The sequence below is a fragment of the Corapipo altera genome, unplaced genomic scaffold, assembly GCF_003945725.1.
Source record: "Corapipo altera isolate COAL_440 unplaced genomic scaffold, ASM394572v1 48b, whole genome shotgun sequence".
NCBI classification, from domain to species: domain Eukaryota; kingdom Metazoa; phylum Chordata; class Aves; order Passeriformes; family Pipridae; genus Corapipo; species Corapipo altera.
In genome coordinates this window covers 12,418,841-12,434,854 of record NW_020884884.1, presented here as the reverse complement: position 1 = coordinate 12,434,854, position 16,014 = coordinate 12,418,841, and the positions used below count along the sequence as shown (strand labels likewise).

Here is a 16,014-nt window from a genome sequence, read left to right as displayed (position 1 = left end):
ATATATATAGATAGCTGCTGGTCTGGCGCCACAAGAGATGCAATGATTCTCCAACTTACTAAAGTTTATTTAAAGGCCTGAGTAGTTGCCAATTTGCTTATTTTAATCCATTACAGTAGGATGTCAGAGACAAAAGCAGAAACATGTTGAAAAGAATTACAGCAAACATCTGCTCCCAAAAACCAAAATGCCCAGAGTTTATACAGATTTTAGACTCCAGATGTTAAAAATCAAAATAATTATTATTATAAAACACCTCATTTATCTACCTTAGTAATTTCTAGTGTCCACTGCCACAGTATCTGAATGCTGAAGACAGTACTGAGTAGTCAAAAGGTAGGGGGTATCAACAGAACTTCAGAGACAGCAGATTCAAAACAAGCAAGGGGAAATGATTCTTCATGCAGAATGTAGTTAAGCTGTTCAACTCTTTGCCATGCCATGTTTTGGATGTTAAAATTTCACACAGGCTTCAGCAGAGATTGGATTAAATCACAAGAAAAATTTTCTCTCAGGGCTACTAAACACTAGAAAACAGAAAGTCCCCAAACTACAAATCATAGAATCATAGAATCAGCCAGGTTGGAAAGGACCTTTGAGATCAAGTCCAACCCTTGATCCAACACCACCGTGGTTATAGACCATGGCACTAAGTGCCACATCCAGTCTCATCTTAAAAACCTCCAGGGATGGAGAATCCACCATTTCCCTGGGCAGCCCATTCCAATGCCTGATTATTCTATCTCTGTAAAGAATTTCTTCCTAATATCCAACCTAAACCTCCCCTGGCACAGCTTAAGACCATGCCCTGTTGTCTTCTTGATAGCTGCCTGGGAGAAGAGACCAAGCCCCACCTGGCTACAACCTCCTTTCAGGGAGTTGTAGAGACTGATGAGGTCTCCCCTGAGCCTCCTCTTCTCCAGGCTGAACAACCCCAGCTCCCTCAGCCTCTCCTCAGAGGACTTGTGCTCAAGTCCCTTTACCAGCCTCATTGCTCCTCTCTGGACCTGCTCCAGCACCTCAATATCCTTCCTGAACTGAGGGGCCCAGAACTGGACACAGTACTCCAGGTGTGGCCTCACCAGCGCTGAGTACAGGGGAAGAATCACTTCCCTGGACCTGTTGGCCACACTGTTCCTGATCCAGGCCAGGATGCCATTGGCCTTCTTGGCCACCTGGGCACACTGCTGGCTCATGTTCAGCTTCCTGTCAATCCAAACTCCCAGGTCCTTTTCTGCCTGGCTGCTCTCCAGCCACTCTGTCCCTGATGACTAAAGACTAACAGGATACATGGGGAAGCATGGTGGTAAGACAGTTAAAAAAAAATAAATCCTTGGAGTCCAGAGGAAAAAAAAAGAGTTAATAAGAAATGGTCATTACGTTTAAGGACTTAGTCAATAACACTGAGGAAGACAAGATATTCTGTAGCACTGTAGTTGCAACTATGATACTCTAGAAGTGTAAGAAAAAACCAGGTATTTAGAGAGAGGAAGCATCTTGTATTAAACTCACCAATAACCGGGAAAAAAGAAGATGGGGTTCAGGGTTTGAGTGGATTATTGGGCTTTTTTTGATGACATTAGAAAAACCCTGCCTCTTCCCTTACAATCTGGCTAAGTAGAAGCTGTTAGTACAACTTTGTATCAATTATCAGGCATAGGACAATTCTTTCTACTATGGACTCATATATGAACGTAAAGGAGAGTAACACAATGCAGATTTTCCCCTCAAATTTTCTTACTCGCTTATCAATTAACTTGCATGTTGTAATTTACTCCTAATTAGTAGTGATTTAAAAACATGCACAGTAAGATACATGCTTTTCATTTGAAAACTCATTTTAGACCCCTATTTAAATGAATGATTGTTACAGAGTTATGTACTGGCATTTCCAGTCACTCCAGTGCCTTGTCTCATGCCTGAAAGATCTCTAATTCCTAAATATAGGGTGTGATACAGAAGTATAACTCATGGAAGCAATTCCACTTAAATTGATAGATATGTTATGTTTACAACTGTCTCTAACATTCCTCAAGTGAGAAATTCCTCAAGTGAGAGCTAGACAATTTATGGGTCGTTACTACAGTCTAAAATATCATTCAGTACTTTGTCCTTGAGTATCCAAGACAATACAAATAGTGGTATAAAGCCCAGTGACAGCAGACAGAGGCTGAAAGCAGACTGAGGTTGTTTTATTGTGGTTGGTTTTTCTGACTACATTTTGTTTTAATTTCCAGTGAAGATCATTTGTTCTATTTAAAGTTTATGGACACAGAACTTTTCATTTGCTTCTGTGCTCATTGCTAATGAGACTTTAGGGAGGCTTTTGCCTAAGTAAAATGAAGAACTCTGCTTTCTCTGCTGCTGCACTGGTTTTGCTGAATCAAACAGAACAGTTACCATCAAAATTTGCAAAAAAGAAAAGAAACTCTCCTCCTTGGGTTCTGTCTCCAGTTTGGGGCTCCCCAGTAGATGAAAAATGCTCTAAAGAAACTGGAGTGAGCCTGATAGAACCAATTTAGTTCAGGTTGCAGCACAAGGGGAAGTCAAGGGAACTGTTTCCTATCAACCCAGAGAAGAGAAAGCCATACATTATTTAATTATCACCTTATGCAATGGATTTTACAGAGATGGACTCAAACTCTTCACAGAGACTAACAGTGGTAGAAGACCAAGCAGTGGTCACAGGTTGCAAGAGAAGAAACTTCAAATGGGTATAATGAAAATATTGTTCACAGTAAAAGTAATTAAGCCCTGGAACAGGTGCCTAGATGGATTGGGGGATCTCCATCTTTGGAAATTTTTGAAGCTCTACTGGACAAGGGCCCGAGAAATGTGATCTAACAAAACCTGCTTTGCTCAGGAGGTTGGACCAGATGACCTCCAGAGATTCCTTCTCACTTAATTAGTCTAATTTGTTGAAAAAGTTGAGAGTTTTTTACTAAATTTATAATATGAATAAATAAAACAACAACAAAACCCCCTTATTAAGAACTAAATTCTGTAAATATTTATATATAGGTAAGAGAAAATCCTGGGAACCAGAAACAACTTTCAACTTTAAAATGTAATTATTTTGATTTTGTTAGTTTATTTCAGCTTCATATTATTATTTTAATTTGATTTCTGCCATCTTCATTTTAAATGAGTAGTAACAAAAAGGCACATGATTAAAAAAATATTCAAATATTAAAAAATTAAAATACTAGACTGATGAAAAAAAGCAGAAAACACCTGTAGTTTGATCTTGGGGCACTGATAGCCCTCTCCTCCTCATCATTTTATATATATATATATAAAAATATAAAAATCAACACAGTCCTCGCAAAACCTGCCTCCAGAAATGATAATGAAGATAACAGAAAGGAAGGAGTTAATTTGCAGGATCTGGAAAACAAGTTTTCAGGGAGAATTTGTCTTCAGAGACTCAGTTTTTAGGTATCTTCTATCATTTGAAGCTCAGACTAAAGTTTCTTTTAATTAAAATAAACAAATTATCTCAGTATGACATTTTTTCTTTATGTCTTTGCCAGATTTGTGGAACAAATCTAAATTGGTAATGTCTCATCTTTAAAAAACAAAGCCAATGTAACTGTTTTTGAGACCTTAGTGTAGGCAAGTTTCCTTAGAAATTTCAAAAGGGCTTTCCTAAGGAAAAAGAAAAGTAATATAATTTCCTTTTTTAACTAAGATCTCTAAATATATTTAGAATTCCACCACAACCACCATAAACAGACAAGTGGCACAAAGATACTCTGAATCAAAGCTGTCAAACTGTAACTTATAACAAACAGCCTTCTTGAACAATTCTAAGCTGTGCAATTTAAGTCAAAACAAACACAAGCAACTAGTAGTCATTTTAAATGAAACATCAATGATGCTTTTCACTTTTTATTGCCTCATAATTGTACTCACTTCCAGAAAGAACTGCTAGCATTACTATCCAATTTCTCAGTTTAGGGGAAATTTGAAGCCAATTTTGTTTCCAGCTGACATCCAAAAAAATAAGTGTCCTTTTACTGTACATAGATTCAACAGGTCTTTTGTGGTGCAGATGAGCCAAACCACTACTTCCAATACTGTGTGACAAATATATCCAGGGACAAAATGGAATAAACCAGAACCTGAGGCAATGGGAGCATTATCCTGGAGGCTCTCAGATCTTTCAAAAGAACATAGGTGATTGTCATTAGGTTTATAAACAGCTGAGGTATTTCTCATTTGCATGAGACATCTGAAGAGAATGTATTTTTGAATGTTATTCTTTAATAAATCAAGACACCTAATACCAAAATATTGGCCATATTAGAACTGAAAACTAATTCAAAGCAGTTAATATTTTTTACTTAATTTTTGATTGCATTAATAATCATAACACTAGCATTTGAAACATCTTAAGAGTAGCCTTGTTCTGTTGCTAACACAATACTTAACCATTAGCAGACTGTAAAAGTAGGATGTTATTTATTTTCTCTATTTCCGATAGAATAACAAATTAGTGCTGCTTCTTAAACATCAAGTTGACCCTGCACAAAAGAATTACCAAGAATATATATTTAAAATAAAAAGGAAAAGAGAAAGGCACAACCAAATGATAAAAAGAAACCATACAAGAGATGACTCAAGGATTCAAAAAAAGTAATAAAAAAGTTCAAGTAAATCACATGCTTATAATAGTTTGCAGAGGCAGGGACTTTTGACTGAAGAAGCAAATTCAAAAAACTAATGTCTGGTGCCTCTGAAATCACAGGCAAGATGACAATGTAACTGGACTTAAAGAAGGAAAATTAGTGGCCCAACATCAAAGAAAGCATAGATAAAAAAGGGGTGAGGGGAAGACAAGAAAGTTGCATCCAAGTTCCATCCAAGAACAAACTGGAAAGATTTTAGAATCCTGAGCATTGCATTGCTGGTTTTAGTTTAAATAATGCCCGAGAATTTTTTTTTCTGAACATTCAAGTCTGTAACTGAATTTTCTCAGGACTGTAAGTATGCATGGCAAAGAGCCTTAAAATGTTACTGAAGTATTTCATTGATACTTTCCCACTACTTTCTTTTCCCTGGCAATACACACACAAAAACTGTTCCCTTAGTAAAGGGACTCCAAAACCAGAAATGTGTGTATTTTCAACAGCTTTTTCATGCAGGAGAATGTTGACTTTGAAAGAAACAAATAATGAAGAACATTTTGCCATGAAAAACTGTGGTCTCTCAGAGAAATAGGGTAATTCTTATTGTCCTACGATGGAAAGGAAAATCAAGTCATTAACTATAGAGTGAAATAACTTTCAGGCCCAGTTCAGGACTCCATTAACCAAGGAACCTCATGACTATAAATATATTTTGAAATACATATTTTTGGCTAAAAAAAGGTAAAAAATTAAGGAGGTGAATGAGAAACATGAACGTACCTCAGTTATTACCTACTCTATCACAAAAACACAAGTAAAATTATCCTTCAGTATTATCAGTAACAACACAAACATCAAGAAGAATACAAGCTTTAGCACATTATAACACTAAGACAAAATCTTGATTTCATTAAGAATGAATTTATAAATCAATTTTAGCATTAAAGATAAAGATTTGGCTATTTGGGGATAACTGTATGCCTAAACAACACTGATTTTAATAGTATTTAAATACTTAAAAATATCTAAACCCCAAAACTAAAGCCTACATAATGGAGAAAATTAATATATAACAGCCTTGTATCAGTCAAGGAAATAAAGGAAAAGAATACCACTTCCTGTTTATTAGAGCACTGTATAGATGAATTATTTGACTGAAAAACCTTTCCACATTCTAGCCAAACACTCCAAAGGGAAAAAAATTAGCCAGTCTGTTGCTAGTTAATTTTGATACTCCAAGTTTTTGTTGAGGATAATTAAATCCATAGTATGTAACAACAAGATTTTTAACCCTTCTCTTTCCAAGCAAACTCAAATAAGATAAAGACTTTTTTCTCCCTGCAGTCACCACTGAACCCAGAAATATTTAAAGTTAAGCGTATGAGCTAATCTGAAGTTACATGTCATGATGTCAGATAAGCAAATAAATCTCTTCTGGATGAGAAAATATTATTACAAATATTATTTTTAAGTCTATTTTAACTTATTCTAATGAAGTTTCAAATTCACTGGCTCTTCGTTTTCACTGTCAATTACTCTTCTGCTTCATGTTGAACTCCAAAGAAGAAAATAGGTAAAAAAACCCAAAAATTAAACTAAAAGAGATAGATATATTTTTCTTCCAAATAACAACTTCAGAAAGGCTTAGTGTCCAGCTGAGGATGTCTGTTTTCCTACAGTCCTAAACACAGGACAGTGTAATAGATGCGAGGAATAACTTGCAGAATCATAGCTTAGACAAACTCCAGACAACGAATGAGAAAGAAGCTGGCATCTAAAGTAATAATTCCCAACTCCCTACAAGTTTGGATTCTCAGCAGTAAGTTTGATAAGCAAACATTATGCAGAAATTCTGCTTCCTGCAGCATGGCATTTTCTCCCCCACTAAACCCAGTACAAACTGTAGCAATTCAGACAATAAATCGAGCAAAGAGAATGGCATATTGGGAAATCCACCTGTTTTGGAGCAGCATTCACCACACAACGAGTGCAGAGAGCTTCATCAGTCTTAAATGCCTGCCTTTGCAAACTGTGAAATATGAACAGTGCTTGATTATTAAATGGAGGTGAAAAACAAAAACAGGACCAAAAGCACTGCCTTACATGTCAAGACAAAACTAATAGGGCAAAATTTGGGAATATCTCCACAGGTATTAATGAGCATCCCTAACTTAATGAAAACTAAACAGGGGGATAAGATTTTCATTAGATTTACCTCTTCATGAAACTATATAGGGAATACTTTTCTAAGGCAATGAAGTGAGCTTATACTACAGACAAAAAAAGAATCAAATGTGGATTTCTATGGCTATACAACGTAAGAGGTAACAGCAGCAGTGCTATTTTAGGAGTCAAAAAGGGAACATTTGCATACATAAAATTCTCAGGGGATTGTATATCTCCTAGATTCAGCTATGTTAGTATTTAGAAAATTAAAATATCAATCCACACAACAATGAGACAAAGACTTGGCAGCTCTCCTCTGAGTAATACAACAAAAGCAAAAGTAGCTTCATCCTGATTACTTGCAAGATCAAAACGTACCATTCTGCTACTGGTTTGGCAATGCTGTCAAAAATCACATCTTGTTTTGCTTCTTGATCAAAAATTTTCTGAAATCTGAAAATATGAAGCAAATAAAAATTTCTTAGAATGCTAAAACACTACTTGATTCATACATTTTTGTTTGTGTTTGTAATAGTCAATGTTTACATCATTAGGCTTACATAACTTAGTACAATGTTTTCCCTGTAGTCTTAACCACAGCTTGCTGTTGTGCTATTGTACATAAATAGGCTGTACACAGAGCTGCTTTGACAAGATCTGTACAATAAAATCCTCTGATAAAATGATGTGGCTTAGAAAAAACTAAACCGTATTTTAAATCTATCAAGAGAATCAGTGTTTGTAACTGGCACCACACTGAATCCTGGATAAATAGATTACACTATAACCAAATACAGCATCCCACCAGTACAGCAAGGCTCACATTTTTTCATAGCTATTTCCTTCACTCTGCTGCACTATTACTATAGGTCACAAGGAGATATAGAATTCAACATGTTTTGTCACTTTTTATATAAAATATCTGAAGTTGCCTTACAGAATCGAAATTCTGGAGATTGGAAGGGACCATCTGCTCCAAACCCCCTGCACAAAGGAGAGACAGATAGAACAGGGGTTCGTTGAGTATCTCCACGTATGGGGGCTCCGCAGCCTTTCTGGGCAACCTGTTCCAATATTTGATCACCTCACAGTGAGGTCCCCAGCACAGAAAGGACAGCAGCCTTTTGGAGATAGTCCAGAAGAGGGCCACCAAGATGATTAGAGGGATGCAGCACTTCTCCTATGAAGAAAGGTTAAGAGAATTGGGATTGTTCAGCCTGGAGAAGAGAAGGCTTCGGGGTAAACTGATTGTGGCCGTCCAGTACCAAAAGGGAGCCTATAAGGAAGATGGAGAGAAACTTTTTACAAGGGCATGTAGTGACAGGACAAGGGGGAATGGCTTCAAACTTAGAGTAGGTTTAGATTAGATATGAGGAAGAAATTTTTTACTGAGGCATTGGAATGGGTTGCCCAGAGTTGTGGATGCTCCATACCTGGGAGTGTTCAAGGCCAGGTTGCATGGAGCTCTGAGCAACCTGGTCTACTGGAAGGCTTCCTGTCCATGGCAGGGGGTGTTGAAAATAGATGATATTTAAAGTCCTTTCCAATTCAAGCCATTCTATGACTCTATGGTATTTCCTGTATTTCAATTTGTGTCCATTAACTCTTGTCCTGTCCGTAGGCACCACTGAGAAGCATCTGGCTCAATCTTCTTTATTTCCCCTCTCCCCATTATCTATTGATAAGATCGCCTTGAGCCTTCTCTGGGCTAAACAGTCCCAGGTCTCTTAGCCTCTCCTCACACATCAGACTCTCCAGTCCCTTAATCATATTTGCGTCCCCTTTGCTGGAGCCCAGAACTGGACACAGAACTCCAGATGTGATCTCACTGGTGTTGATGAGGGGAAGGATCAACTTCCCTGACCTGGTGGCAGTGCTCTTCTTAATGCAGTCCAGAGGCTTTTTGCCTTCTTTGCTGCAAATGGTGTATTGCTGACCCATGTTCAGTGTTTTGTCCATCAGGATTCCAGGTCTGCTGCTTTCAGTCAGCCTTGGGCCTGCCCTGGTTATTCCTCATGAGTTCACTTTGTTGAACTTTATGAGATTCCTAAGGACTCCTTTCTCCAGTCTCTTGAGGTCAGCAGGAATGGCAACACGACTATCTGGTGCATCAACCATACCTTTCAGTTTTATATTGTCTGTGAACTTGCTAAAGCTACACTTGGTCCCATCACCCAGATCCTTAATGCTAAACAGTACTGGATCCTCGCATTGGCTACACTAGTACTGGCCTCCAGCTGGCCTGGATGACAGCCCTCTGAGCCCCTGATGCAACCCTCAGCTCAGCAGATCAGTTTGTTTTCAACACCCCTCACTGTGCGCTTATCTAGGCTTTCCTGCTCCCACTCCTCACACAGCCTTCCTGGGTCACCTGAAACTGCTCCCAACTCTTCCACACTTCCTTTTAATATTGCCATTTAGTCAGGAGCTGCTTCCTCATCCAATCAGATCTCCTGCTGCCTTTGCATCATTTGCTGTTCATCTGGATGGACCATTCCTGAACTTGGAGGAGGTGATCCTTGAAAATCAGCCAGTTCTCTGTGACTTCTCTCCAAGGCTGCGTCTCATAGAATTCTTTCAATTAGGTCTGTGAACAGGCCAAAATTTGCATTTATGACATCCAGGGTTCTGATCCTACTTTCTGCCTTGCTCCCTGAGCAAGTATCCTGAATTTCACTATCTCATGGCCACTGCAACCTAGGCTACCCCCAGGTTTAATATCTCTCATCAGTTCTTCCATGTTTGCAAATACGTGGTGCAGCAGAGTTTTTCCCCTCATTGGCTTTTTGATGGTATGTTAGGAAGTTGTGATCCATACACTCCAGAAACCTCCTGGATTACTGGTGTCTGGCTGTGTCGTTCCCCCTGCTTGGAAATGTACACTCACATAGAACTTCCCAGGGTATGTAGAGAAGTGTTGCAGACACCGGGTATACGGAAAGGCACCACGCTGACCCAGGTAATGTGTACAGTATCGCAGACAAATGCAATACATGAAACATAAATGCATACATTCTATCCTGCTAATGCTTAATCAGCAAAGATTGTGTTTGGTTCCCATACAAGGGAGTAAAAACAAAAGAGAATAATGTTTGGTGTGACCAGGATAAACAGACTGCAGGAAAGAAAGAGTTTCATAGAGGAAAAATAAATGCTTACTCCACAGAATTATTTTTGCATTGTCTTATGGGTAATAAGACACGGTGTTTTTCAAAATCCATCTCTACAGTCTTACCAATAAATTATAAAGTCAGAAAAAAATATCAGCATTCATTAAGTCAGGCTTGGGCATCTACAACCTAGCTTAATGTTGCATATTAATCTATTTGTAGAGGGTAGCTCCTCTCTTCCCAAGCAAATTTCCTTAGCTGATGTAAAATGACATCAGTCTGCAGTGCAGATGTTTATCTAGGGCTCTCTTTTTTAATAGCATAGAGCAACAAATTGACTTGTTCATTATTACAAAAAAATAAAGAACATTCTACTTGGAAAAAGACAGTCTTGCTCTTATCATTAGAGGTGATTATATATATAGCTTTATTTATCATCAAAATTATAAAATGTTGCCTCAAAGTTTTCTGCTGAAGTGATGAAAATATTTGATTGATATTGCTAGTAGAGATTTTAAGTTCCTAGTAAACATTTACATTCTACAACCAAGGTTTTGTTTCTTTCAACTACTTCTGTTTTTCTATATCTTGTTTTGGTAATGTCTGAAACACAGCTACTAAACAGAGCGTTTTACATCAAGACAACTTTTAGCTAGCCTACAACAATTCATCAGATCACAAGAGCACACACAGTCCTGCATTCACACTTCATATACAAATTCAAAACAATCAGTAAAAATGGAAGAACTGATAAATGAAAATGCAACCTTTGAGATGAGACTTAGAAATGTATAATGACTTGTAGTGCACAGACAACTTTATCCAATGCTATCAAACTCATGGTGAAGAGCATATGCTGAAGTACTCCTCTTGTTAGGGAGTTGTATAAAAATAAACTTACCTATACCAAAACTTAAGATTAGACTTTTCCTGATTCTGTACATCTGTATCACTACATGTAGAGACAGCAATCACTAAAGGCAGAAGAAGCAAAGATAATGGTTTTACTCACTTGAACTTGTAGGTCTCTCGTTTATTATTGACGAACCCATCTGCTAAGTCACGTGGCACCATAATCTCCAGACTGGAAAGAAGATCCTCCTCATCATCCACTGAATAATTCTAATAAGCATGGATATGAATTCACAGCATAATTTCACCAATAGAACAGCATAGCCCTTAGACATAACACTTATGTAAGTTTAGCACCTGTAACTGCCTCAAGAAAAAAATTGTACAAATTTCACTAAATATTTGACCTCCTTCGGTTATTATACAACAAAACCAGCACATAGCAACATTATTCTGTCACCATGTAAACGCTACAACAATACTTGAAACAAAAGTGTAGCCTGACATACTTACTTACTAAACCACTTCAATATCCACGGTGTTGTGAAAAACAAAGCACAGCCCCAAGTGCAAACCTCTCCAAAAAAAACCTGGAAGAATACATTAGGAAAGGCTACGACAAAATGAGTTGAGCTGGTTTAAAACCAGAAGACAAATAAGAGACCTAAATGCACGGTTTCTGAGGAACACTTTCATTATCTTTATTATTCCTTGCAAGTACAGCTATACCCTGGGAGCTACACGTTCCCCTCCCATGCTCAGAACGGTGCTGAACTGCATAAACCCGGTGACCACTGTCAAGTGTCTTCCTGCGGAGCCTTTCTCTAACAAACTAGGCTGGAAAGAAAGTTTCTCGCCCCTTCCCCCAGCAGTCACAGCCTAAGCTCTACTTCGTGATTTTAGGAACTTCTTAAGGCTTCGGAGCGCAGGACGGGGCTGTTGCTTTCCCCGCTCGCGTACCCACCCCTCCGCCCGAGCTTCTTGCAGGGAGGGGGGCCCTCTCCCTGCCCGCTCCGGGGGGGACGCGGGCCCCCGGGACGGCCCTCGGCTCTCCCCAGCAGCCCCACTCCACCCCTGGCAGCACAGCGGCACAGCTCCCCGGCCTACCCCCGCCTGCTGCCGCCTGCCCAGCGGCTTCACCCGCGCGTACACCCGGATAGTTTCCTTCGCCATCGCTGCCCGCCGAGCCCCTGGTAACGGCAGCGCGGCACGGTGACCGAGCACCGTGACCCGGCACTGTAACCCGGCAGGGTGACCCAGCGCGGTAACCCCGCACGCTCCGCGACCGGCAGCGATGGGAAACGGCCCTGAGCCACCTCCCGCCCTCGGGTGGCCTTGGAGGGGCTTGGAGGAGGGAGGAGCCGGGCTCCACCTGCGAGGGATGACTGCCTGCCTGGCCCTTAATGGCAATTCCCCGCCAGCGGTCCTCCCCGAGGCCGCAGTGACACGGCTGTGAGGAGAGGGAGCTTGTACACACTGCCCATCCCAGAGGTGCGGGGTTGATGTGGCGTGTGAGCGCTCCGTGGGCACGCCAGGAATTCCCCGCCTGACCTGTTGTGCCGTACCTGTGTGTCCGCATGGCTCTGCTCGGGCTCAGCTCATCCGTGTAAGGCTCAAGGGAAGTCTCTCTTGTTATGCGGTTGAAACACCATAAAGGGAAATTGAAGCAAAATACCTAGATTACAGGCAATGAAGGCATCAAGTCCTTAATTCTAATATAAAAAGGCTTGGGGGACAACTGCTAGTGGGAAATAAAGGGTGTCGTCTTGTTACAAGAGCTAAAACTTAGAGAGAAGTACCAACAGGACCCCATTACTCTGTGAAGTGGTTACTGAAGAGTCAACATGATAGTGTTTTGGCGTTCGTTTTGGTGAGATATAGTGGTAGAGATCAGATTACAAGTGATTACAAGTGATTACAATTTAAATTAAGTGGAAAATCAGGGACATTATTACAGAGGAGGATAGAAATTTCTTCTACTCAGATATGGTAAAAGTATGTTGAACTTGTATTCCAAATAAGCAAAACAGTAGGGAAAAGGGTTTTCTGTCCCAAATGAATAAATAACTGTCTCAGAAAGCATATGAGGCAAAAGTAGTGAGCCTTCAGGGAATAAAATGGAAAAGGACTAATCACCATCCAAAGTCAAGTGCAAAAGTCAAAAGGGTAAAAATGAAAACAAATGGAAAATATTACTTGGTGGTTAAATAAAGAATAATAAAAAAAAACGAGGACACTGGAATAGGATAATGGAATAGACAGTATCTTCTCAACATTGCTCCAAAACTACAGAAAAGTTTGTCTCTTGTCAGTGTAGGGATGGGGATGTTGAAGGTAATGTTAGAGGCAGAAGTGACTAAAAGAGGGAAATATGAGAGAGAAATAAATGCAGCCAAGAGGGAAGTAGAAATCATAGTGTTCAATGAATTTAGACAGAAGATCAGGAAAATCAGGATTTAGGAGGTAAGTGTAAATTTCAGTCCCAGAATTCTGAAAAAATTGGGCTGTTTAATTGAAGAGCCAGGAACTGGGTTAATTTGTTGTGGTTTTTTGGTTTTGTAATGAAACAAATGCAGGAGAGTACAGTATTGTTTGAAAACTGCAAATATAATAGTCAGCTGTGTTATTTAGCAGCTTAGCTGGATTCTGAATTAGATGGGTAGTAGACGTTGTAACACTGCAGTTAGTTGTGAGGAAATCCATTTTGTATCTGCTGGAGTATGGAGTTGGTGAATGAGACTACTGCTTCTGGGATCAAGTCTGCTCTGCAAATGGTTTAGGTGCCACTCTTCAACACAAAGGCTGACCTGTAAACTCTGAACCAATGGCACAGTGAAGACACACTGGTTTTACACAGGACTCGTCTGAATATGATCTGACCTGCACAGAGAAGCCAATGAGCCAGCTCAGACTCAAGTTACTTCTAGAATGAAAGCATAGGCTGAATTTCTGAGAGCGAAGAAGGATTTCTGGGCCACCTGCAGAATGGTCACTTGCACAGCAAGAGAAGACCAAAGATAACAGAAAGGACACGATTGTCTTCTAAAATACCCTTTCTGTTACACAGCAGTCCTTGCAGAAACGCTGGAGCGCTTCTGTGTTGTGCTCCACAATATATTTCCTTCAAGACTGGCATGTTAGCCCAGTAGCGCCCAAATCAGAATTAGTACTCCAGGTTTAGTCCTTCTGCGAAACAAAATCTGCATCGTTAATTAGAGCATCAAAATTATCCAGGTTTTCCTCTTGGGTGGAGTATGTAATATACTGACTTCACAAGATGGGAGATCAGCAGAAGAATTATAAGAGGAGTGAAAACCGAGTCAAAGGTGTTCTGTTATAGTTTGTTAAGAAGAAGGATGTTCTTGGACTCTAAGGAAATTTTTAGTAGACTTTCGTGAGACAGAACATATGTAATATTTTAGTTAATAACTTTGCACCAAAGATGGGATTTTGTATTAATTCAACTCTGATGATGATGTGGCTGAAGGTTATATGTGCTGAAAAGGATAAAGATATACAGGAAAAGATGAATAAGTAATAGATATGGATAGGTTTAGATTAATAGATATGGATAACCATTAAATGTGGTATAAGTTGCAAAACGCTGAAGGCATGTGGGACTGAGGACTACTGACTACATATTCTGCTACAATCTGAAATCCATTCAGCGAGAAATATCGGAAGATTTTCTGGTTGTGGAAGTCCAGGTGACAGCTGCCAATGAAAAAAGGACAGCTGTGGTTCTTCAGTGAATCAAGAATGTGTTCTACAAAGGAAACATTCTATTCTATTCACACTATTTTACAGAGTCTTGGTGAGACCTTCAGCATACTTTCCCTGTGTGTTTATGGTCAGTTCTTTTTATTTCTGCAATTTTTTGAATACAGGGGCTATTAGAATGATTAACCTGATAGAGATTTTGCTGTAAGACAACAAACCTGTAGGAGTTGATTTATTTAGCAAAGGCTAAATATGAGAGGCTCTATGAGTGTGTATGAATATACTATGAGTAATTGATGTGGAAGTAAAAGAATCTTTTAAGACAGACATAAGAAAAAAATGGAAATAATTTCAGGTGAATAAATGCACATTGGAAAACAGAAGAAAATGGAAGGCATGGTTCTTGATTCTTTCCTTTGGATGCTAGAGAAAACATGATAAAGTTATGAAAGAGTACTACATGACCATTTATCTTAGCAGGGATAAGGAACAAGGATAAATCAAGAACCTCTGTTCCAAAAAGTCTTTTTCAAGAATCTTTCTAGAACCATATTATGAACAAGAAAGCAAAGAGAAAGTGAGTACTTTCTCTTCCCCCAAGCCACCTGATGGGACTCAACTTCATCTTATTTTATTATCTTAACAACTTTTGTTACCTTAACCATTATAGTATGTCCCTACCTGGGTGTAACCTGTGTCTGTTTTCTGTTTAAGGTCATTGTCAACATATAATCTTGAGTTCATTAAAAAAACCCATGCTCTCAGTTATACCTTTTAGGCTGTAGGAAACCTGTCAACTTCATAATTTGCAAAGCTGTAAGGCATACACTGCTCCTAATTAGATTGGTCAACAGTTGCACATTTCACAGAAAATATAAAATAAAAATCTCTAAGTCAAAGAACTTCCACAGCTTGATTATTTATCTTCTTGTGTATCTTGAAGTCTTCTTTTCATCTGTAAGAAATCAAATTTCTCTTTTTACTGACTCTCATTTTCCTAGTCTCTATGTTCTGTGTCTACTTCAGCTTGTCCAGTACAGAAGATAGTAAGAAACTGATTGTGGTTCTTCTGAATCTCATCACCGTGGTTTTCATTTTCACATACAGTTCCTAAGATATTTAAATCTAAAGTTCAACATTTTACGTTATCCTTTTAGGGGAAATTCATACACTCAGATATGGTCAAGAAAGAAAAGAAAAGATAAAACTTCTCCTCACTTGGTTCAATCATTCCAGCAATTTAAGAACAAGGTCAGGTGTTGTCTGCAGTTATTTCAGTGGGTTGAATGCAGCTTCTTTTGTGCTTAGGAACAAGAAGTGCTGATAAATACTTTATGAGGTTCAAAGCAGTTTCAAAAAGTGGTCATCTTCAGAGAGATTCTGCTTCAATAAGAAATTATCGATTTGCTTTAGGAACTAATGGACAAAGTTTTTATGTTGTCATACAAGAGGTCATATTTTGTAGTTTTAAAGTCACTTCCAATTTCAAAAATAGATAATCCCTAGTTTTTTTGTATCTCTGAGTTATGACTAGC

General features: G+C 39.0%; 1 protein-coding gene across 9 annotated transcripts in view; it reads right to left on the bottom strand.

Moving 5' to 3' along the window:
* Positions 1–12,550, bottom strand: part of KIF6 (kinesin family member 6) — a 167,679-nt gene extending 155,129 nt beyond the window's left edge. For 8 of the 9 annotated variants that reach the window (XR_003527361.1, XR_003527362.1, XR_003527363.1 and 5 more), the window contains exons 1-3: positions 11,867–11,975; positions 10,920–11,029; positions 7,176–7,250 (exon numbers count right to left, since the gene is read on the bottom strand). Coding sequence is in view for 6 of the 9 variants with exons in the window: in XM_027641236.1 (XP_027497037.1) it covers positions 7,176–7,250; positions 10,920–11,029; positions 11,867–11,932 (251 nt within the window). In the remaining 3 variants the exon portion in view is untranslated. Of the gene's footprint in view, positions 1–7,175; positions 7,251–10,919; positions 11,030–11,866; positions 11,976–12,310 lie in introns of those variants that run through there. The other variant, XM_027641239.1, reaches the window with a different exon arrangement.
* Between the last annotated feature and the right edge of the window lie 3,464 nt (positions 12,551–16,014).